Source organism: Fukomys damarensis, unplaced genomic scaffold (genome assembly GCF_012274545.1).
Source record: "Fukomys damarensis isolate Sample0158 unplaced genomic scaffold, DMR_v1.0_HiC HiC_scaffold_16, whole genome shotgun sequence".
Classification (NCBI taxonomy): domain Eukaryota; kingdom Metazoa; phylum Chordata; class Mammalia; order Rodentia; family Bathyergidae; genus Fukomys; species Fukomys damarensis.
This window is the reverse complement of record NW_022900928.1, coordinates 133414008-133435495: the sequence shown is the minus strand read 5'-3', so window position 1 is coordinate 133435495 and position 21488 is coordinate 133414008. Positions and strand designations below refer to the sequence as shown.

The 21488-nt window shown below is 50.2% G+C and overlaps 1 protein-coding gene across 7 annotated transcripts in view; it reads left to right on the top strand.

Moving 5' to 3' along the window:
• The window catches only part of Col6a3 (collagen type VI alpha 3 chain), a 72183-nt gene extending 51963 nt beyond the window's left edge, over positions 1 to 20220 (top strand). For 6 of the 7 annotated variants that reach the window (XM_010626133.2, XM_010626132.2, XM_010626131.2 and 3 more), the window contains 16 exons: positions 671 to 721; positions 939 to 974; positions 1264 to 1326; positions 1861 to 1923; positions 3081 to 3113; positions 3199 to 3235; positions 3340 to 3351; positions 3440 to 3933; positions 5350 to 5446; positions 6835 to 7533; positions 8476 to 8578; positions 10935 to 11374; positions 12549 to 12812; positions 13441 to 13539; positions 18656 to 18820; positions 19527 to 20220. In XM_010626133.2, the coding sequence (XP_010624435.1) occupies positions 671 to 721; positions 939 to 974; positions 1264 to 1326; positions 1861 to 1923; positions 3081 to 3113; positions 3199 to 3235; positions 3340 to 3351; positions 3440 to 3933; positions 5350 to 5446; positions 6835 to 7533; positions 8476 to 8578; positions 10935 to 11374; positions 12549 to 12812; positions 13441 to 13539; positions 18656 to 18820; positions 19527 to 19573 (2703 nt within the window). In that variant the 3' untranslated portion in view covers positions 19574 to 20220. The remainder of the gene's footprint in view (positions 1 to 670; positions 722 to 938; positions 975 to 1263; positions 1327 to 1860; positions 1924 to 3080; positions 3114 to 3198; positions 3236 to 3339; positions 3352 to 3439; positions 3934 to 5349; positions 5447 to 6834; positions 7534 to 8475; positions 8579 to 10934; positions 11375 to 12548; positions 12813 to 13440; positions 13540 to 18655; positions 18821 to 19526) is intronic. The other variant, XM_010626128.2, reaches the window with a different exon arrangement.
• Positions 20221 to 21488: the final 1268 nt, after the last annotated feature.

Genomic DNA, 21488 nt, shown 5'->3' with positions numbered 1-21488 from the left:
GGGTTTTTTTTTTTTTTTTTTTTTTTTTTTTTTTTTTTTTTTGAGACAAGGCCTACCTGTGTAGTTCAGGCTGGCTGCAAATTCATACTGATTCTTCTGCCTCAGCCTCCAGAGTGCTGGGATTACAGGCTTGCACTGCTGGGTGTAGCTGGAATTAGGTTTGACAAGGTCTCAATCCAGATGGAAACAATTTCCTTTGGATGATACATCCTGAGGATAGAGTATTACTCCAATAACTCATTTTTGAAGATGCTGCTTAAAAACTGAGTGCTCACAATGATTTTGTAAAATACATTTCTATGCAAGAAAAGGAAACCTACAGCCCACTGAGAAGTCTTCCAAAATGAGTCACTATCCCGCGATGGCTGCCTAATCGGGACTTCGTTATAATCCTCAAATTCCAAAGTATTTTCTCTTTCCTTGTTCAGCTATGGGAAGTTTGAAAAAATTGATTTGTACTAGATGGGAAGGGGCTGGGGAGAGGGGAGACAGCCCCGGGCCCAGGGCACTTAGGAGGGTGGGAGGGGCTGAACCGGGAGATGCTCTTCTCCCTGCGTCTTGGACCGTCCCTGGGACTTGAGGGCTTCTGCTCAGGGTGGCAGCAGGCAGCCATCGAGGCAGACGTGGGCTGGGCATGGTGACCACAGCCAGGTTCTCTTCCCTCTCTTAGGGAGACGATGGACGAGACGGCGTGGGCAGTGAAGGCCGCAGAGGCAAAAAAGTACGTATTGGCCCAGACTCTGTTGCCACCTGGCTCCCGGGACATCTTCGGTGTCTTGCATTTTTGGAGAATGATTTCTTTAAATATTATTATATTCTAGTGATATTTTGTGTCGATTATTCCACCGAGCTTGTTTCTTTTATGAAGCAGTTTATTTTAGAGGATTTGTAGTTGACACCCCAAGCCGAGTCATTTATATTATTTCTGTCTTTTTCAGGGAGAAAGAGGATTCCCGGGGTACCCAGGACCAAAGGTGAACCTTCCTGGGGCGGTGGAGTGTCACCTTGTGCTTGGGCCCATAACTGAACATTGGGCATCTTTATCCTGGGCCACCCCGGGAGGACCCCCGCTCTGTCAGGTGGAGGTGATGCTTGTGAGGTTTAAATGGGGCAAAAGGCTGCAAAAAAAGTAAAAGACCTTTGCAAGCTTAAAAGTGCTGCTGTGTTTGCAGCACTGTTGTCACTGATGAAGCAAACTCCAGCCATATGCAGCAGGGCCTCTCTGCTCGGGGTTCACGTGCCACCCCTTGGCTGTCTCCGCAGGGTGTACCTGGTGAGCCCGGAGTGGATGGAGGACCAGGACCCAAAGGCGTCAGAGGGCGGAGGGTAAGCCGCAGCTGGGGGGTGGGTAGGCAGGAGTCGTCTCCACCCCGCTGCAGCCCGAGGGGTGTCCCGAGGCCTAGACAGGTCCTCGTCTCTGCAAGCCCAAGGCTGTGCTGAGTCTTGGTTAGCACAGGTAGAGGCAAACGTGGCTGATACCTATTTACAGCTTGCCATCCGGTTGAACAATAATTGTCATTATCCTTAGCTGACTGGAGAAGCTGGTCAGGCTAGGTCCACTCGCTGCCCAAGGGTCCGATGCACCAGCAGGGCCCCTCTTCTGGGGCTTTTGTGGTCAGCCTGTTTAGGGCTGGGAGGTGAGCATCTGTCTCACCTTAGCCTGCCACAGAACAAACACAACTGTGGCAGATTTGCATCCTGCTTTAGAATTTTGGCGACAAGTGAGCTCCCTGGAAGTGAGAGATTGCTTACGGAGGTGGGGTGTGCTGGACGGGTCCCTTCCCTCCCTGCTGCCCGCAGGACTGAACGACTCCCTCCCTCTTCTGCCACACTGAGTAACGTTTGTTCTGCCCCCTCCAGGGAAATTCAGGACCTCCTGGGATAGGTGGACAGAAGGGAGACCCCGGATTCCCAGGGCCATCTGTAAGTGTCCATCTGGGGCCAACCAAGCCGCTGGGGGTAGCAGGGGAGGGGTCGGAAACCCTTGCCCACCAAGAAGCTGGGGTGCATCCCTGTTGTTCCTTTTTTCTTGTTTTTAACCCACTTCCCTTCTGATATCAGAATGGGGAAAAGACTTCTTGAGTTATGGAGTAACAAAAGGCTTTTGAAGACTGGGGGTGTCCTCAGTGGCAGAGCATGTGTTGACCGGGTGTGAGGCCCTGGTTTGCTCCAGAGCCATGGACAGAAGACACAAATGTTTCTCGTGGTGCTCGGTGGTGTGAGGGATGTTTAATTTGCCCTTAGAGCTTCCTGGCAGAGGTTTGTGTGGAGGAGAAACCAGAGCGAGCAGACCTCAGTGCCTCTTGCTGGTAGCTCATAGAATACTTGTCTGCTGTGGGTGGGGACCTGCTTCCTCCGTCTGTAAAACCCCCTAGTTGCTGCTGATTTCTGGCTTGAGACTCACTACCCTGGCTTCTGCCAGGCAGGTGGATTTTTATTGCCTGAATCTTCATTTCCCTGTTTGGCTGCTCCTGCCCTGGAAGGCATGAAGCTTACAGGGGAAGGGCAGGGTGACTCCGGAGCTGGACCGTCCCTTCAAAGGAAGAGTACGGGATGCCTTTGGCTGGACGGGGAGGACAAGCTGAGAAAGGGTGTGACTGCTGTCTCAGGGAAGATGAGGCTGGCAGTACAGGGAGATGGATAGTGGAGAGGGGGTGCTTTCCACATGGAGGTGACAGGAGAGGACAGGTGGGGGTCCCTCCCTCTGGCTTCCGTGTGGACAGCATGTATGAGACACACACACCGCCCACTTGGGAGAAGTGGGTCCAGGCTCAAGCTCTGGTAGGTGACTTGCAATGCACGTTTATAAGTCAGGCAGGCTTCTGGGAAGCCAGAGCAGGAAGTTCACACCCAGCCTGGACAATTCAGTGCCTTTTTGAGACTCTGTCTCAAGATCAAAACCATGAAGTGCTGGGATGTGGCTCAGTGTGAAGGCCCTGGGTTTGGTCCTCACGCTCCCAACGTGCAGGCTGTGGGTGATGGAATTATCACCCTTCTGCCTTGTTTCTGTGGCCGGCCCGGTGCTGTTCCATTCTGTGTTCTGCCACCTGCTTCTCAGCCTTTTCTCATTGGTTTTCCAGGGTCACAAGGGCATCCGCAGTGACTCCATTGATGTAAGTTGCATGTGTCCTGAGCAACCCTTTGTCCTGTCGGCCCCGCGTCTGCTATCCTCACGTGCTCTTCCGTTTTCTTTTAAAGCAATGTGCCCTTATCCAGAGCATCAAGGAAAAGTGTCGTAAGTACCTGGCTTCTGCTGCCCCAGTCACATGACATTGTCACATTTGCCGTCTCTACGAGGTGGATGGGCCTCTCACTCTCTCTTCTCTGTTTCCTTTGCAGCTTGCTGCTATGGTAAGTTGGACTCTGTGGGTTGGTGTTGTCCTCAGGAAAGAAAGGCCCTTCCCTGGAGTGAGGGTGGCCTTTGTCCCACTTCCCGCAGGGCCCCTGGAGTGCCCTGTCTTCCCCACGGAGCTGGCCTTCGCCCTGGACACTTCTGAGGGCGTCACCCAAGACATCTTCAGCCGCATGCGCGATGTAGTCCTGAGCATCGTGGGCGAGTTGACCATCGCGGAGAGCAACTGCCCAAGGGGGGCCCGTGTGGCCGTGGTCACCTATAACAATGAGGTGACCACGGAGATCCGGTTTGCAGACTCCAGGAAGAAGTCGGCCCTGCTGGACAGCATTAAGAACCTCCAGGTGGCCCTGACATCCAAGCAGCAGAGTCTGGAGACTGCCATGTCCTTCGTGGCCAGGAACACGTTCAAGCGTGTGCGGAATGGGTTCCTGATGAGGAAGGTGGCTGTTTTCTTCAGCAACAGACCCACCAGGTCAACCCCGCAGTTGCGCGAGGCAGTGCTCAAACTGTCGGATGCAGGCATCACGCCTCTGTTCCTCACCAGCCAGGTGGACCGGCAGCTCGTCAATGCCTTGCAGGTGCAGCTTCTGTTTGCTGTCACCTGTCCCTCCCCTCCTGTCCCTCCGGAGGAAGGTTCTCAGGCATCCACATTCCCCTTGGTGGATTTATGTCTCCAGCTTCTCAAAAGTTCCTATGGGGCCAAGCTGGCCAGGTCTCCTCTTGACCTTCTCTCTCTCCCATGGCTGCAACACTGGGTCAGGATCTGAGTGCTGTAACTTCCGCCCTCGGGTTCCCAGCTCTTCCAGTTAGCAGCGCTCTCTCAGAGGCTGCAAATCCAGGCATTGGTGTTACTTGCTGCTCTGCTCTGAGGTGGGGACCTAGGAGGTGGGGAGTTCAGGCTTCTCCCCAGGTGTGCATGACCCCAGCCTGGGCATGTGCTTCCTGGGACTGGTCCCTGAGCTTTGCCTTTAGCCTCACCTTACGAGTGAGAAGACTATGACGTCGGTGGGGAGCTCACGTGAGGAGGCACCTGGGGCCCCCACTCTGAAGCCCATCCCACTCTGCCCTACCAGACCTGGAGGAGAATTTCCTCTCAGCGAGCCCTCAAGACCCCAAGGTGCACCTATGCACCAACCTCTGCTTGCCTGGTGACATGGGCTTGCGGGCAGGAGCCCCAGTTTGGAGGGTCCCCGGGCCACCTGTCTACCTGCCCCATTGGAGCCACAGGGCTCCGTGCCACCCTTGTGGGTTTCTCTCTGGTAGTCCAGGCTGGCAGGGATGCTCCCTGAAGTCTTTCCTTCCAAACTGGCTTTTCTGTGCTTTCCTCACTGCTGGGCCAGTGGGAAGCAGACAGGCCACTATCACTGTTGATTCTGCCAGGTGAGGGACAGGAGCCTGGGCTTGGGAGCTCAACTTTAAACTGGGCCGCCCGTGGTGTGCACCCATGCAGGCCCCCATTGGGTGACTTCCCTGTGAGGGCGGAGAGACGGGAAGCTGGCGTCATTCTGGAAGGGCTCCTCCTCCTCCTCTTCCTCGCACCACGTGACTGGCGACTGATGGAGTTGAGCCACCCAGGGCTCTCCTCCCCAAGGGGTGCTTTCCTCATCTGCTTGGTCACAGTCTAGACCTGAGTGGGATGTGGCTGCTTTATTCTGAAGATGACCATCATGTTTGCATCCCTGCCCGCTGCTGGAGGACACAAGGGCACTTAAACGCACCAGCTAGTCTCCAAATGAGCCCACAGGGAAGCAGCCATCATCCTCACTTTACAGCCAAGAAAATGGGAACCTAGACAGGTTAAGTTGCTGTGCTTCAGGCCCAGCAGCAAGCGTGGGATGTGAACTCAGCTGAGATCAAATCCTGGTTTCCTCCTACCCCCTGCGCCTCCCCTCCAACCACAGCCAGAGGCCAGTGCTGAAGGGCGCCTGCTCTGCGGCTGTGGTCAGCAGTCCTTCCCTTGCCTCCTGACCAACCTGGCCTTTTGTTTGTTCCAGATCAACAACACAGCTGTGGGGCATGTGCTTGTCCTGCCGGCGAGGAGGGACCTTGCGGACTTCCTGAAGAGCGTCCTCACATGCCACGTGTGCCTGGGTAAGGCCGTGGCAGGGGTGGGGGTGTCTGCCCAGCTGCAGCCACAAAGCGTGACCTCTTCAGAGGGACATTAGAGGGGAGAACTGTGACCTGTCCGGAGAGCTCCAGTCAGGCTCATACTTACCGGTGTGAATGCTGCCTACTGGCTTCCATGTTTAGAGCAGAGGCCCCAGAACAGAGGTTCCCTCTGATAGGAGGCAGCTTGTTTACCAGGCAACAAGGGAGAAGAATCTAGAATTCAAAGGTTTGTCTTGGGTGACTCTTCAGAACATATTTCTTCTGTTTTTTGAATGTATTAAATAACTTTTATTAGAAGATGTTGTGAATAGGCCGGATGTCGTGGTGCATGCCTGTAATTCCAGCACTTGGGAGGCTGAGGCAGGAGGATCTCTGTGAGTTCGAGACAAGCCTGGGCTACATAGTGAGTTCCAAGTAAATAAAAAAAAGATGCTGTGAACATTTCTTCAGAGAGTGACATAGAACTCAGATAATATTTCCTTCTTTATTTTTCAAAAATTTTATCAATGGATTGATTGGTATGGGGGACTGAACCAAGGGCCTTCACACTGAGCTACATTTGCAGCCCTTTTTAAAATTTATTTTTATTTATTTTAATTTTTATTAATAGATACTTGCGGTCATAATGTACATAGTGTGATGCATAATGTCTGCATTCATTGTGGGGTGTGGTGCATGTACGTCAATACCTCTCTCCCTGTTTCTCACTGCCTGTCTTTGATTTTGCTCTTTATTGACATTTAGGGTTTCTCATGTGAGAGTACCCACTTAATGTTTAAGCTTGTGTGTCTAATTTATTTCACTTAGCATTATGGTCTCAATTTGTAATTTTGTGACAGCGTCTCACTAACTCAGTAAGTTGCCCAGGCTGGGCTCAAGCTTGCAATTTTCCTACCTCAGCCTCCCAGATAATCTCCTCAGCAAGGATTACAGGCCTGCACCACACTCAGCTTATATCTGTATCTATATTTATCTATCATCTATCTATCTGTCTGTCTATCTATATTTTTTAATGGCACACCATCAGTTTTTTAGTTAAAATAGGATGCCTCCCTTTCTGCCCTAAACTATTTGACTGAGTTGTTTATGCATTAAGTTGTGTCTGCCTAGTCTTTCCTGTAAAAGCTGTGTTTTGCTGGTTCCTTTTATATTTTTAAATGTCGATTTCATGGTATGATGTAAAGCTTTTAGTTTCTCAATAGTTTCATCTAGGGAGTATCAGGTCATGAAAACCAAACTCTGGCCACGGCTAAAGTCTTGAGATGTAAATAGGCTTCTCTCTTTCGTGGCTGATTTAAACCCCGAGACACCCCTCAGGTTTGTGTACTACAGGAGACACAGAGTGATCTGGCTGCCCCGCTTCCTTTCAGACATCTGCAACATCGACCCGTCCTGCGGGTTTGGCAGCTGGAGGCCTTCCTTCCGGGACAGGAGAGCGGCAGGCAGCGACGCGGACGTAGACCTGGTGTTTCTCCTAGACAGTGCAGAGACCACTAGCCTGTTCCAGTTCAACGAGATGAAGAAGTACGTGGGCTACGTGGTCAAGCAGCTGGAGCTGAGCCCCGACCCTGGGGCCTCCCCGCACTTCGCCAGGGTGGCCGTGGTGCAGCACGCACCCTACGAGTCCCTGGGCAATGCCAGCGCGCCACCAGTGCAGGTGGGGCTGTCGCTGACGGACTACGGCTCCAAGGAGAGGCTGCTGGACTTCTTGGGCGGCGGAGTGGCGCAGCTGCAGGGAGGCAGGGCCCTGGGCCGCGCAGTGGAGTACACAGTCCAGAACGTGTTCGAAAGTGCGCCCAACCCGCGGGACCTGAAGGTCCTGGTGCTGATGCTGACCGGCGAGGTGCGGGAGCGGGAGCTGGAGGAGGCCCGCAGGGCCATCCTGCAGGCCAAGTGCAGGGGCTACTTTTTTGTGGTCCTGGGCGTGGGCCGGAAGGTGAACGTCAAGGAGCTGTACGGCTTCGCCAGCGAGCCCAGCGACGTCTTCTTCAAACTCATCGACAAGTCCACCGAGCTCAACGAGGAGCCACTGATGCGCTTCGGGAGGCTTTTGCCGTCCTTCATTGGCAGTAAGTCCTGAGGGGGTGGGGTCAGCAGGGGCAGGCAGATGGTGTCCGTGTCCCCCGTTCACGCAATTTTACCCGGAATCTGGCCGGGCATGGCCTAGCGGCCCGGCATTGTGGGTATGCTACGGGCATGGCGATGGTCCAGGTGAGCTTCCGGCCCTGTGCTGGATCCTCGGGGTCCCTGCTGACCGGGCCCCTCCTGGCAGCCAGGCCACGTGCCTCTCCCACACTCACCCCAGCTCCCGCCTGCTGTGGGCGCCCCCTCCCCGAGGCCTGCCTTGCTGACCCCGGGCACCACTCTCAGACTATACGCAGCTGGGTGGTGCCGCCCTCACCTTCCCCAGGGCCTGGCGGCCGGCAGCGGACGAACAGGGGGGAGGATCATAGAGCAGACACAGATACATCCTGCTGCATACTTACCGGTCCAGGGAAAGGGAGGTCCTGAACACAGCATTCATGCTCCTGAAGGGCCGCCCCCAGAACATTTGGGGGATGCACATGTGAGTTGTAGCTTTATCCAAAGACACAGATCTGTCTTTAGAAGATTAAAAAGTGGTGTACAACAAAGCACTGGGAAAAAACACAACAAACAAAAAGTTGGGGAAATACTCAGCTTGATGATTAGAGTTTGGAACTTGTTAAACTTCCACTTATTTTCTCCTAATTCTAATTTTGTCTTTTCTCTCATATGGAGTATTGGCCTTTAACCTAATCATGCAAATACCAGCAATTAGAATGTGCTGACTTAAGATGCTGGATGGATTGAGCCCCATCCAATTTAATATTTAAAATCAGTATTTAGCTTGTCTAGAAAATTTAATTAATTTAACAAATATTTACAGGCTGAGCAAATAGCACGTGGTCCATTTGACTTGCGAGTGACTGATTTTAACTTCAGTACAATCCACACACGGTTAAAGTATGTCATTCTCTGTTGTTTTCTAGGTGAGAATGCTTTTTACTTGTCCCCAGACATCAGGAAACAATGTGATTGGTTCCAAGGGGACCAACCAGCAAAGAATGGTGTGAAGTTTGGTCACAGGCAAGTGTAAGTGACGATAATTATTGTCTCAAAGGCAGAGGTCCCCAGACCATCCCTGACATATTAAGGATGAGGACTTTGACACCTGGAAAGGGAACTTCTGTAAGGTCCCATGGGCCATTCTTAAGGAATCTGCTGTATCAGTTAGCTTTTGCTGCATAAAAAAACTGCTCAAAATTTAGTGGTTTAAAACAGCTTAAAACAGCTTAAACTCTTTATTTAGTTTGCAATTCTATGGGTTGGTCCTTCCTGGCTGGGCTCTCCTGGGTGGTTCTCCTAGACTCGCTCGGCTCCCTTGTACGACAGACAACAGAACAAAACAAAACAGAAAACAGTGAGTGTTTAAAAATTTTAAATTTATTACAGTAAAAGATTAATTGCCATAGATCCCTTCAAAATGCCCTCCTTGCTTTGAATGTATCTATCCCACCCTTCCTACCACTGTCCGAAGCAGCTCTGGAGTCCTCTTTCCTGAGTGTCTTTGTGAGGTGTGATAAATGCCGTGAATGTGGCTACCGAGTGCCCTCTAACAGAACGGCAGGCTTGTAAAAACATCGCAGTGTGTCTCCATCCTCCTGATTTACTGTGTGTGACACTGTGCGACTTCTGGCTCTTTTCCGAAGTCAAAATGAGCGTGGAAGGTCAATGTTTTGAATCAGTTCAGGACATAGAGACGGCCGTGAGAGCACCACTAAAGACCCTCAGGAAAGAGGACTCCAGAGCTGCTGCAGACAGGCAAGAATGATGAGATATGTGTTCAAAGCGAGGTGCAGTATTTTAAGGGGGGGAATTCATAGTAATGTGTCTCTTACTGTAGTAATTTTTTGTTTAAACACATACTGTATTTTTCAACCACACTGTGTATGTTAGTGGTCGGCTGTTGGCAGCATGACAGCTGGTCTAGGCTACTCTCAGCTGAGATGGTTCATCTTTCCTCCGTGTGTCTTTCATGGTCTAGCCTGGGCTTGTTCAAAGGTGACCCGGCTGGTCTCCACGAGGGACGAAGGAATGTGCAGCTCTCCTCAGACCTAGGTTAAACCTGGCCTGCTGATAGCTCCTGCCATATTCTTTTGGCCAAAGCATTTCAGAGGCCCCCCTAGATTTAGGGGTGCAGAGCTAGGGCTGAGGGAGGACCCACCACACCATACTGTACAGGACATGGGGACAGGGAAGGCTGCCTGTTGGATGCACTGTGTCTTCAAGCTGATGCCATAAACTTCAATTAAAACTTCATAAAACTTCAAATGTGGAGTTACTCGGTGAGTTCTGTTTTCCTTGTGATAAGAAAGTTGAGCCAACTTTAGAGAGCATTCTGGAGGAATAATGAGGTCGGCTGAGGGCTGGAAGAACACAGCCTGTGAGCCGGGTCAGGCAGGGCCAGCAGGCAGCGCAGTGAGCTGTGCCAGGGAGATGAGGGCCGCACACCAGAGTCTCACTTTCCAGGGGTCACTGAGTGGCATATCTGAGACAGAGCCCAGAAACCCCAGCTCATAGCAGAGCATGACACACGCACTGTGCTGTTCTCTTGGGGACAGGTTGATGGCACTTTCCACCGCGAGCTCCATTTCTGAGGCCATGACCCCAGGCCTCTATCACATGACCACGCAGCCTGTACTCCTCCTCCTGGTGGAACGGGCATACCACTGCCTGTTATACCAATGCCTGTGCATTACCCATTTAGGAAGATACACAGTGTCCATTTTTTGCTGTTTCCAATCTGCATGAAATCCACTCACCCAGATGTGGCAGATTGTTTGGATCTCTGGCCTCGTCTTTCCGCGACTCCTTCTCCCTGTCCTGCTGTGTTCTCCTGATCTCAGCCGTGTGAGCTGACTATCACAGCTAGGGCTGCCAGGACCCTTGCCAGGTACTGTGCTGTGGTGTTGGTCTGCATGGCTCAGCTCACGGGCTCTGTGCTTCCAGCCATCAGCGGATCTTACATTTCTGCAGAATGCAGCAGTACCTCAGTTCACAAATTTAATTTACTCCATGATTCTGGTTGCAAACTGAATCAAATTTCTCCATAAGGTTCAATGTCAATGGATGTGGAGTTCTCCAACAGAAGCATTTGTGAACCGAGGCACCACTCTATTCCCTGAAGTTCACTTAACTTTCTCATTGAAAGGAAAACAGAGTGAACAGAGTGACTTAGCATTTGCAGCTTTATGGTATCAACTTGAAAATATAGTGTCTATGAGATGTATCATGATGAAGCTATAAAATAATTGACTTCACTAAAAGCAAGAACAAAGCGTGTGTTGGTGCTGGTGCACTGTTTGGTGATGTTGCTATTCTCTCTAAGGGTTTACTGCAAACAGCATGTGAAAGCATGGTAGAGGTAATGTTTAATTTGTTTTAACAGAAATGTTCCGAATAACGTTACTTCAAGTCCTACAACCAAACCAGTGACAACAAAACCAGTGACCACCACCACAAAAGCAGCAACTATTGTAAATCTGCCACCTGCTAAGCCAGCTGCTAGGAACCCTGCTGCTGCAAAGCCCGTGGCTGCCCGTCCTGTGGGCACCAACACAGCCACAGTCAGACCGGCGGTAGTGGTGAAGCCAGTGGCTGCAGCAAAGCCTGCAGCAGCAAAGCCGGCAGCTGTGAGACCCCCTCTCCCTCCTGCAAGGGCAGCGTCCACCAAGCCAGAGGCCCCCAGGCTGCCAGCCAAGCCAGCCACTGCCACCAAGCCAGAGGCTCCCAGGTCGCCAGCCAAGCCAGCCGCTGCCACTAAGCCAGAGGCTCCCAGGCCACAGGCCAAACCCGCAGTCCCCAAGCCAGCTGCTGCTAATCCCTTGGGTAAGATACCCTCCAAGGTTCGGCCTGGAGGCCTGCTTAGGCAGCAGGGGAAATACAGCCACCACTCGGGGATTCGAACAGCTTGCATGGTACATTCTAAAACATGCCAGGCTTGGAGTGGCATTGGCCAAACATTGCTTTTTTCTGTGCTACAAAGCAGTCTTTCTTTTATGGCTCCTCCAAGGCAGGTGAGGTTCTAGCCCCTGGTACCTCCTTCCTGGTTGGCCCCATCCTTGGCATGGAGGTGGGAGCCCTTGTCCTTTCTGCCATGTCAGCACACAGAGCCCACCTCACCTAGAAACCTGGCTGTCTAAGCTAAGGAATAAGGTCCTAAGTGAACGTAGGGTTGGACCACCTTCAGGGCATGAGAGGGAAAGAACACACGTGCCATCGGCTCTCAGGCTGCGAAGAGTGCATTTTGCTTGGTTTCTAGAACAGACCCGCTCATCCCCAGACTATGACTTAAAAAGATCTGGATGGACCCTTTGTTCCACACTAAGCACCTGGCCATGAGAAGTTGCCCCACACCGCCTACTGTGGCACCCTCAGGGTGTTTTGTCTGCAAACTGAATTGGAGCCAGACGTCAGGCCAGGGCCTACTCTGAAGCCCAGCTTGGGTGCTGCCTCTGGCCATGAGAAAAACTGTCAGATACCAGATGTGGGTGGGTTAATGAGAACTGAGGGCAGTGTTGTATCATTTCCTTAGAGCAGGTGTTAGACTGTCCGAAGCTCTAATGGAAGAGGAGGGGTTGTGTGTGCTCACGGAAAGTCAGCAACTGTCTTCATTTCACAGGCAGGGAGAAAGCTCAAGTCCCTTTAAAGAAGTTTACGTCATGCTCTGAAATTTCATGACTTCATATATTTTAAATGACGGGCTCATTTTGCATTGAACCTTTGGCTGATTAGCACACAGGATTTTGTGTTTTCAAAGTATCTCTTTAATAGCAAGATATTCAATAGAAAGAAAAAGGTGGCACGCACCCTGTTGAATAATGAGATCTTTCTTTGCTATGAATCTCACATTTCGTGCATGCTGATAGGTAACAGGATCAATATTTGTCAGGAGCTCGAGCAAGAAATTAGTCTCCTGCCTCACCTGAATTTCAGATCAGCAGTCAGTTGATTCTCTGTGTCAGGGTGGGGTGGATTTTTATCCCTGTTTTCTGTCTTGCAGTGAAGGCGATGACCGAAGTCCAGGTGTCTGAGGTCACGGAGAACAGTGCCAGGCTCCGCTGGGAGAGGCCTGCGCCCCCCAGCTCTTACTTTTATGACCTCACTGTCACCTCGGCCCAGGACCAGTCCCTGGTTCTCAGGCAGAACCTCACAGTCACTGAGCGTGTCATAGGGGGCCTGCAGGCTGGGCAGACGTACTACGTGGCAGTGGTCTGCTACTTGAGGTCGCAAGTCCGAGCCGTCTTCCGTGGAACCTTCAGCACAAGTGAGTGTGTGACTAGTTCCTGACCTCTGGTACAATCAGTGGGACATGAAGGAAATGCTTCCTTGTTGAATCTATCCTGTAATGCCCACAAAATCCAGCAATAAAAATAAGCGCTTTGGTTGCACCCCAGCTTTATGGAACAACGGAAGAGAAGTTGGGCACATGTGTGCTCCTGAGAAGTGGGTCCTGGGGCCAAGCCTGGTGGCACTTGGAGGGCTCTGCCGCCACCATTTGTCCCTGTCCCGATCCAGGGAATGGAAAGCACCAGCCGCTCCTGTCCAGCCTTCCCTCCTCACTCACTTCTGTCTTAAGCTCTTCTGGGGCCCTGGAGGCACAAGTGCAGAGACTCTTTAGGCCACCGCCTTCTGTTTTCTTAGAGCCAGCAGAAGAGCTTGTGTGGGAGGCAGGAGGATTGGGTCCGAAGATGAAGGATTTCCTCTGCTTGTTTGTAAACGAATGGCTGCAGTGTGCAGACTATAACAGTATACACGGAGACTTCTGGGAGCAGTTTCCACAGCCCATCCCCTGATGAGACATTCATCATGAAAGGAAAACTTGTGCTGTTCGCTGAGTCCTCAGCCCTTTGGTTTATGATTTACCTACTAGCTACATGTGTTTTTCTTTATAGAGAAAACCCAGCCTCCACCTCCATCACTAGCAAGGTCAGCCTCAAGTTCAAGCATCAACCTAATGGTGAAAACGGAGCCATTGGCTTTTACCAAAACAGGTGAGTTGCAAAGATGTGAGGTCCATTTAGGGCACTGAGAAGGGAGTCTTCTGGGAATTCTAAAGCTTTTGAGGTCTTGGTTCTAGATCATCTGCCTGATCTAACTGCCATGGCTTCTCTGGGGAGAATCCCAAATCAGCCCTGTGGTTTCATTCTGCATATGCCCAGGTGGAAGTGGAGATGTGCCCTCCCTGTCCCCAGCCTCTGAGGCATGGGAGTCGCTGCGAGGTCCCAGGCAGAAGCCATGCAGCTGCTGGTCAGCCCCACTGAGCTCACACTGAGACTGGAGTTGTTTGTGGCCTACAGAGCTGGAAAGAGTAGAGTTTCATCCACTTAGTGACTTACTCTAATAAGAAACTGCTTAGGAGAACAAGGGCAACCCAGATCAGAACCATGAAATACAGAGGTTTGGACACAGCCCAGGGGTGCTCTGGGTCCGGTTCTCTGGCTTAGTCTCTTACTCTTTCCTGTGTGCCTGAGCACTGTGGCTTGTGGCGCAGGTTTGTGCTCGGGTCCTGACCACCTGTGCTCCTGGGCAGGGGGATCCAGATCTGTCTTCCCGCATCCAGGGGAATCGGAGCCTGGCTTCTTCGTCCTGTCAGATGGATCACTGAAGTGGTCACTATGTTTTGTGCAACAGTGTTCAGCAAAAGAGTTGACACAGAACAGAGGTCAAAATTCCATGAGCGCTTTAGGCATATTGACCCCAGTGCAAAAATCGCTGCTGACTATGTGAAGCTTTGCTACTTTTGCTGGGTTGGCCCCTGTTAGAAGGAGGAGAGCATCTCTGGATAGAGTGCTAATTCCTGTAATTAACTGTGAGGAAACACACTGCAGCTGCCTTTGTCCGGGGCCAGGTTAAGAGTGGCCACGGCTGTGTAATACGTAGACCGAGGCATATTGGTTAGAACTGTCAGAAGCAATAGCACTTTATTTTTTGAGCTATGTGTACACAATTCTCGTTTTACTCTTTCCACTGTTTTTAAATGATGTTTATTTGCCTTTCTTACCCTTTCTACAGAGCTTTCATTTCGTTCTGAGTGTTTTCTAACTCCACATCCTTGTTACTTTGGGGCCGCCAGGGAGTAGAGACCTTTGATTCTTTCCATTTGCTGGGCTGCTTTCTTCCCTGTGTCCATGTCCTGCCATCTGTGCATCTGCAGGCGCCTCGCGGGCCCACCTTCTGCTTGAGCATGGGACATCCAGGAAATGCTAACCATGCTGGCACAGGAGTCGCTGAACCATCAAAGTTTAATAGGAGCAAACGAGTGGTCTACTTACAGAATCTGAAACTATCTAATTATAGTTTTCCCTGGAGACAAATCTAGGAATTGGTCTATGTTGGAGAGGCAGCATCTTCTGCTTCTGAGGAAAAATGGATAGGAAATTCTTTGCTCTGCACAAATGTATGGAAATGAGCCAGAACTTCACGGTAGATTGGATGACTCAATTTTAAGATCTTAGGGATTGTGTAAACAGACTTGCAAAAAAAAAAAAAAATTCTTCATGCGGTGATTTTCAACTCAAAGACTGGAGGAAGGCATGTGTGATAAGGGTTGGTCATGGTGAAGGAAAGAGAACTTGTCTCAACTCTTTTGTGTGTTTTGTTTTGTTTTGTTGCTTTGATAATGGGGATCAAACTTGGGTCCTTGCACTTGCAAGGCAGGTGGCAGCACCTCTGAGCTAGATCACCCTTCCTTGTCTTGACTCTTTTGATTTCTGCTTACAAGTAATTATCTGAGTCCACATCGAGGGGCTGTAGTTGGGCCTCTGTCCTCACCGTGGGACTCGCAGCTCCTGACCCCTCTGCTCCCAGGAGGCCGCCCAGCCTGAGGACTGAACTCAGAGGGGAGCCACAAGGAACACAGCAGCTTTCTCTCAGATGTGGGTTGGCGGCCAGGTGCCGACCCCAAAGGCTGACTGTGGGGCTGTCCCCCACTCACCGGCTGACTTCACTCCTCACAGTGTGGGAAATGGGAAGCTTTTGGAAATTCTGCTTCATTGAGAGAAAAACAATTTGGAGTAATTGCCAGGCAGCGAAATCTGGGGATTTCTTTGGTTCTCTTATGTGTGGTCTAGATGAACAAGAGCATCTAAACACAGCTTAGTTAAAGTAAACAGCGCGGGCTGGGAACTCGAGTCTGGTAGGTTGTTCTGTTTTTTTCATACGGAGTTGCATGTCTCAGAATGAGGGAAGTGGTTTAACACACAGCTCCTGGAAGTGGGGAGAGACGGGGATTTGCAGTTGGGCTCGCATCTCTGCCAAAGCTCCAGGTCCTCAGACACAGGTGAAGCTGAGGCCTGTCCCCTCACCCTGGAGGAGGGTGCTTCCGTGTATATAAACCCAGGCTGTTTGTAACTGATCTGCAACCATACAGCAGCAAAACAGCGCTTGGCCTGGAGAAGTGGCTTCCTGTACGGGGCTTGCTGAACACTGCAGGTGCCCAAGTTTACAGAGCATTTTCCAAGGCTCTCTGAATTAAAGTAATTGGATATTTATTTCAAAATGTTTGAAATTCAAAGTGGATGATGAAATAGGAGGACGATAGACTCTCATCTTTCCCTTCTTCTCCCAGCCCCCTTTCCTCCCTTCCCTCTCCTCTTCCTCTTTGTTACCTTAACATATTTTCTTCAGGAGGAGTTAAAATAGTTTAACAATATTTATATTCTTGGAGATAGAAAGAGGGGTGACAACTAATAAGGTCAAACTATTTCTTAAGTAACTTGAAAAATATAGCAACTGCATTATTAGTTGTTGTGTGTATATTTTGCATTTAAATAAATAAACATATCTGATCTGCAACCATACAGCAGCAAAACAGCGCTTGGCCTGGAGAAGTGGCTTCCTGTACGGGGCTTGCTGAACACTGCAGGTGCCCAAGTTTACAGAGCATTTTCCAAGGCTCTCTGAATTAAAGTAATTGGATATTTATTTCAAAATGTTTGAAATTCAAAGTGGATGATGAAATAGGAGGACGATAGACTCTCATCTTTCCCTTCTTCTCCCAGCCCCCTTTCCTCCCTTCCCTCTCCTCTTCCTCTTTGTTACCTTAACATATTTTCTTCAGGAGGAGTTAAAATAGTTTAACAATATTTATATTCTTGGAGATAGAAAGAGGGGTGACAACTAATAAGGTCAAACTATTTCTTAAGTAACTTGAAAAATATAGCAACTGCATTATTAGTTGTTGTGTGTATATTTTGCATTTAAATAGCAATAAACATAATCCCCACTATTGCTCTGAAGACGTACTTCCTAGAAAAAAGTTTCTCCTGGAAAGAGAAACTGATTTACACTGATTCTGAGCTAAGGCTGATGACCACTTTCCCTCCTTCTTATCTCCTAGGCTGCCATTAGCACCTCAAGAATAAAGAGGAGAAAGTTAGTGAGCACACAGCCAAACCCTGCAGGTTTGTGCCAGAAAGGGCCACCTCATTTTAGAGGGAAAACAGACAACCATCAAGTCCTAAACCTCAGTGTCCAGGGAAAAGTCCAGGTTAATCTCAGAGAGGCCCAGGCATCTCTTTGTGCACTGTAGGACGTTGTAGTCATTTTGCTTTAGCAGGGCTTTGTTAGCAGGGGTAGCTTAGGAGGTGCCCCCCAAACGGTGGGTGTTGGAAGCCAGGATGATGTGGGCTTAAAACTGGAAGGGTTCATGAGAAGAGCTTCTCTCCCATCTCCATGCTTTACAAATGTCCATGCTTTGCAAAGACTGCTGTCTTTGGATAGCGTGGGCTGACATGAATACATTTGTCTCCCTTTTCCAAATGTTTACTTCAACACTGGCAGTGTCCTTTGGTTCCTTTGGTGAAAAGCTCTTGTCTTCTAAGTCCCCTCCCCAATTTTCCTTGACAGCCTGGCCTTCCCTCAGCAACGGGCATGTTTGAGAGAAAGGAGGTGATTTTTGTAAGTGGTCCTCATTTTATTATGGCTTCCTTAGGTCTTCCAAGTTCTAGAGGGGCTGCTGGGCCTCTAAAAGGGTCCACAGGGAAAGGCGACATAGCTGGAGCTGCTGCCCTCCCTGCCTTCTCTGTCAGCCAGGCTCCTGTGAGACTGTGTCTTGTCACAGAGCCTTGGAGACGGTCCAAGCTGGCCAACCCTAACTTTGATTACCAGTTGGAAGCCTGGGTTTTCCCTTTGCTTTTGGTGCCAATCAGAACTGCAGATGCCACCTTCTCTGCAGCCAGGCACAACCTGGCCTGTGGGTTTTCAGGGGCAAAGGGCCAGCAGCTCTTCCTGGGGAGCTGGAAGATGCAGGCCCACCACCCACTCATGCACACACAGCCTTATCAGCCCCAGATAAGGTTCTGCTGAGAAAAGGCTTAGGGCTTCCAAACTTTCAGATAACAGTGGGTGTCTGTGCCTCTCTTTCCCGGCATTGCCTGGGCTTGGCCAGAGAGCTGTGTAAACTGAAGCCCCCTGCATGTAAACTGTGAAGTCTTCTCTGCAGACCTCGGGGGCACCCCGTTTTCCCACCCAGCCCCCACACCAGAAATATACATCGTAACAGAGGCTTTCTGCCAGACAGATGAGTGCTTCTCAGCATCCTGAGAGCTTGCAGTGGGGGATTTGCTGTTGTGACTTTTACTTAGCTCAGTGATTGTTCTGTTTGTAGTAGTTAAATTTGGCTGCTGGGAAGGCGTTTGGTTCTGTACACATGAACACCTATAAGGGTGTCTGTTTCTGCTTTACCTTTAACTTTCACTCTACCTGGCTTGTTGTGAAAGGCACAGCCTAATTTTCACATACTTTGAAGGAATTTAATGTCATTTTGCCAAGTGGCAAAAATAAAGAATAAGCTCCACAGTGTCAAAATTAAGTTTTCTCCTCCTCTGCTGATGTAACATGGAAGAAACTGGGGAGTAGATGGAAAGAGTACAGTGGGGTGATTTCCTTCTAAGTGGTCTGAAATAGTGATTGCTAACATCAGGGTTCTGAGTGTAATTTATGGAGGCCTTGTGCAGACAGGATTTTATCGATTCCTCACAAAGCCACAGTGGTGACAATGTCCTGCATCAGGAGGAGAGGGGCTGCCTTGGCTTGCTTCTGCTGTGATCCCACTGTAGCCTGGAGCCGGGAGCAGCCTGATGCGCCTTTTTCCCCTTGTGATCACAGATATATGCAAGCTGCTCAGAGATGACGGAACCTGCAGAGAGTATGAGCTAAAGTGGTTCTATGACACCAAGACGGAGAGCTGCGCGCGGTTTTGGTATGGAGGCTGTGGTGGGAATGAAAACAGATTTGACTCCCAGCAGGAATGTGAAAAGGTTTGCGCTTCTGGTGAGTATTTTTTTTTCCTGTGTTTATCACTGTTGCAAACAAGATAAGATATCCAGGTCAGCAATTCACCCTTCAGAACTGGGACACATTTGATAAAGATAGATTACATCTGCAGATGAGGAAGATGCTCCAACAGAACAAGCAAGAAAGATAACCTTTCACAGAAAAGCACAGAAATTATTTTTTTTGAATCCTCCTTTTGTTTCCTAAAAACATTCTTGTCTTTTTGATAATGGAGAAACATGGCCAAATACTCGTCACCCTTCAGAAATGCTACAGAGCTCTGATTATCCATAAAACATTGCACCAAACACGAGTACTAGAAAAAATAAGGCGATGGTCAGTTCTAGACTGCATTAAAGATAAATACTTGCATGTATTCATCTTTAAATAGTTTTGCTCCCTGTAAGTAAGACAGTTGCTACTGGGGCCTCCAGTACCTCCGTGGTGTTGACCAGCTCCACAGGTGACAGAATGAAAACCACTTGGTCCAGGGCCTGGGGCAGCGTTAGAGGGGAATCCAGTTCGCCAGGGGCAGCTCCGGCTGCACAGAGCCCAGGCCCAGCCCAGGCCTCACAGGTGCCTGCGACAGCGGCAGTGGAGAAGGACAGAGGTGCAGACTAGAGGTGGATCAGTCACCGTGCACACGCCGCTCTTCATGCCCTATAAAACGGCTTCTTCTTGTCCTGTCCTCTCCTCCCTCTAGGCTCAGGGCTCCCCAAACCCGGCGTCGTCAATGTGATGGGAACCTAGGCATGGCTGGCGTGACACATACCTCTGGGAGAAAAAGGAGGCAGCCACCCGCAACTCTTCATCTTTGAATCCGTAGCAGGTCTGGGAGGTTCCCTGACTCTGTGCCATTTTGTGCTTTGATCGACACCTGGACTCGGAGGAAGACTTCTTTTGCACGACTATCAATTTGGTGCTAAGCGTGTCTGTGGGCCCCTCGTGCTGTCTCCAGGCAGTTATCTCGTATTCTCTGAGTGTTGTGGAGTAGTTAGCCACTGCCGGTGCGTATGTGAATATCCCCCTAGTTCCACCTCTGTCTGGAGTTTGTTTCTTCTGTTCCGGGCAATGTAAGGTCTAGAAAGTAGCCCCTAATGTCCAGCTGCTCTGTATACTTTCGCTTGGTTCATCTCCCCTTAGTTAAGCATGACTTTAGATGGAGAAACAAGAGCCCCACACTTTCATCCTTACACCCCAATTTCCTGGATGAGGCTTCGGGCCAATTTTCTTTTTCTAAATCCTCTAACGAATGATCTGATTAGGAGGAAGCAACATCCTTCGACCTGTGTGCACTGTTGGGACCAATGCCTTAATTAAAGAATCCAAAGAAACCCATAAGAGAGAATATTTTTGGCATTCCTCTAATTTTTTTTTTTTTTTTTTTGGTGAAGGGGATGGGGTTTAATTTTAATTGTAAAATTTTTAGGAAATTTATACAAAGAAACTTTTTAATAAAGTATATTGGAAAGTGGTCTGTGTTTGGTGTTCTTGGCTATGTTGTTTCCATAGAGCCAATGGACTGGGGAGGTGGCCAAGCTCTGGCCACTGGTTCTGGCATTACCCTATGTCCCAGCGCTGCCCTGTAGCTTCACTGGAGGGGCAGAAGTCTCCATGGGACAGATGCCCAGAGCCCCGGGGGGCTGGCACCTGTCTGAAGATGGTCCTACTTCCTGTGCCAGTGTCTGGCAGCACCAGGACCTGCAGCAGAGCCTGGGAGCCCTTCTTGGTCATTCCACTGGAGCAAAGGGACTTTTGTGGTGGGGCCAAGGAGGGAGCCTCAGGGGTGCAGTTGATGGGGTGGAAAACAGAAGCAATAACTACGAGGCTACAGGGTTGGGATGAGGTACCATAAACTGGGAAGTATGCTTTTACAGTTTTTCAAGGCTGGTGTTCATAGTGAAGGTACTGGCAGAGCCGTGCTCCCCCAGACATGTAGGGAAGCACCCCTCCTTATCTCTGCCTGCCTTCTTGTGGTGGCCACTGTCTTGGCCCTCTTTGGCTTGCAGCTGTCTGCAATCCCACACTTTCTCCCTGTTCTTGTCCTCCACATCCTATCTTCTCATGAGGACACCAGTCATGTGGATGAAGTCATACTCAAGTATGACCTTGTCTCAGCCAATCACATCTGCAATGACTCTATTGCCACATCCCGAGGTCCTGGGGATCAGGATTTCCCTATGTCTCCTTAGGAGGTGACGCTCCTCCACCCTGTGGTGCAGTCTTAGCATTTCTGGTACTTGTTCTGACCTCCACCATATTGATCAACCTCTACCATGAGGCAGCAGCTCCAGTGATGAGATCTCAGCCAGAATTGATCATCTCCTAGGCGTTCTTGTTATTACAGTTGTCACTACTGGATTGCAAGCCTGGGTCTGGTTTATCTCAAAATTTAAATCTCAGATTCCATTCAAAGCCTTTCTGTTGTTAACTCTGGTGATGCCCAGCTCCAGGCTTGGCCTGGAGTTTGGGTGGAGGAATCCATAGCCTGACCTCCGATGCTTCCTCTTGACCCCCACAGGCCCGTGGAGGTCTGGGCTGGAGCTCCTCCCTGGAGCTGGGCTGAGGTCTGTTGGCTGCTGCTCTCTTTCCCCGGGCCCTGTTCTTGGCTATGTCAGCTTCTCTGGGGAAGTCTGCTGGGGCCCAGTTTGGAGGATCTGGCCGT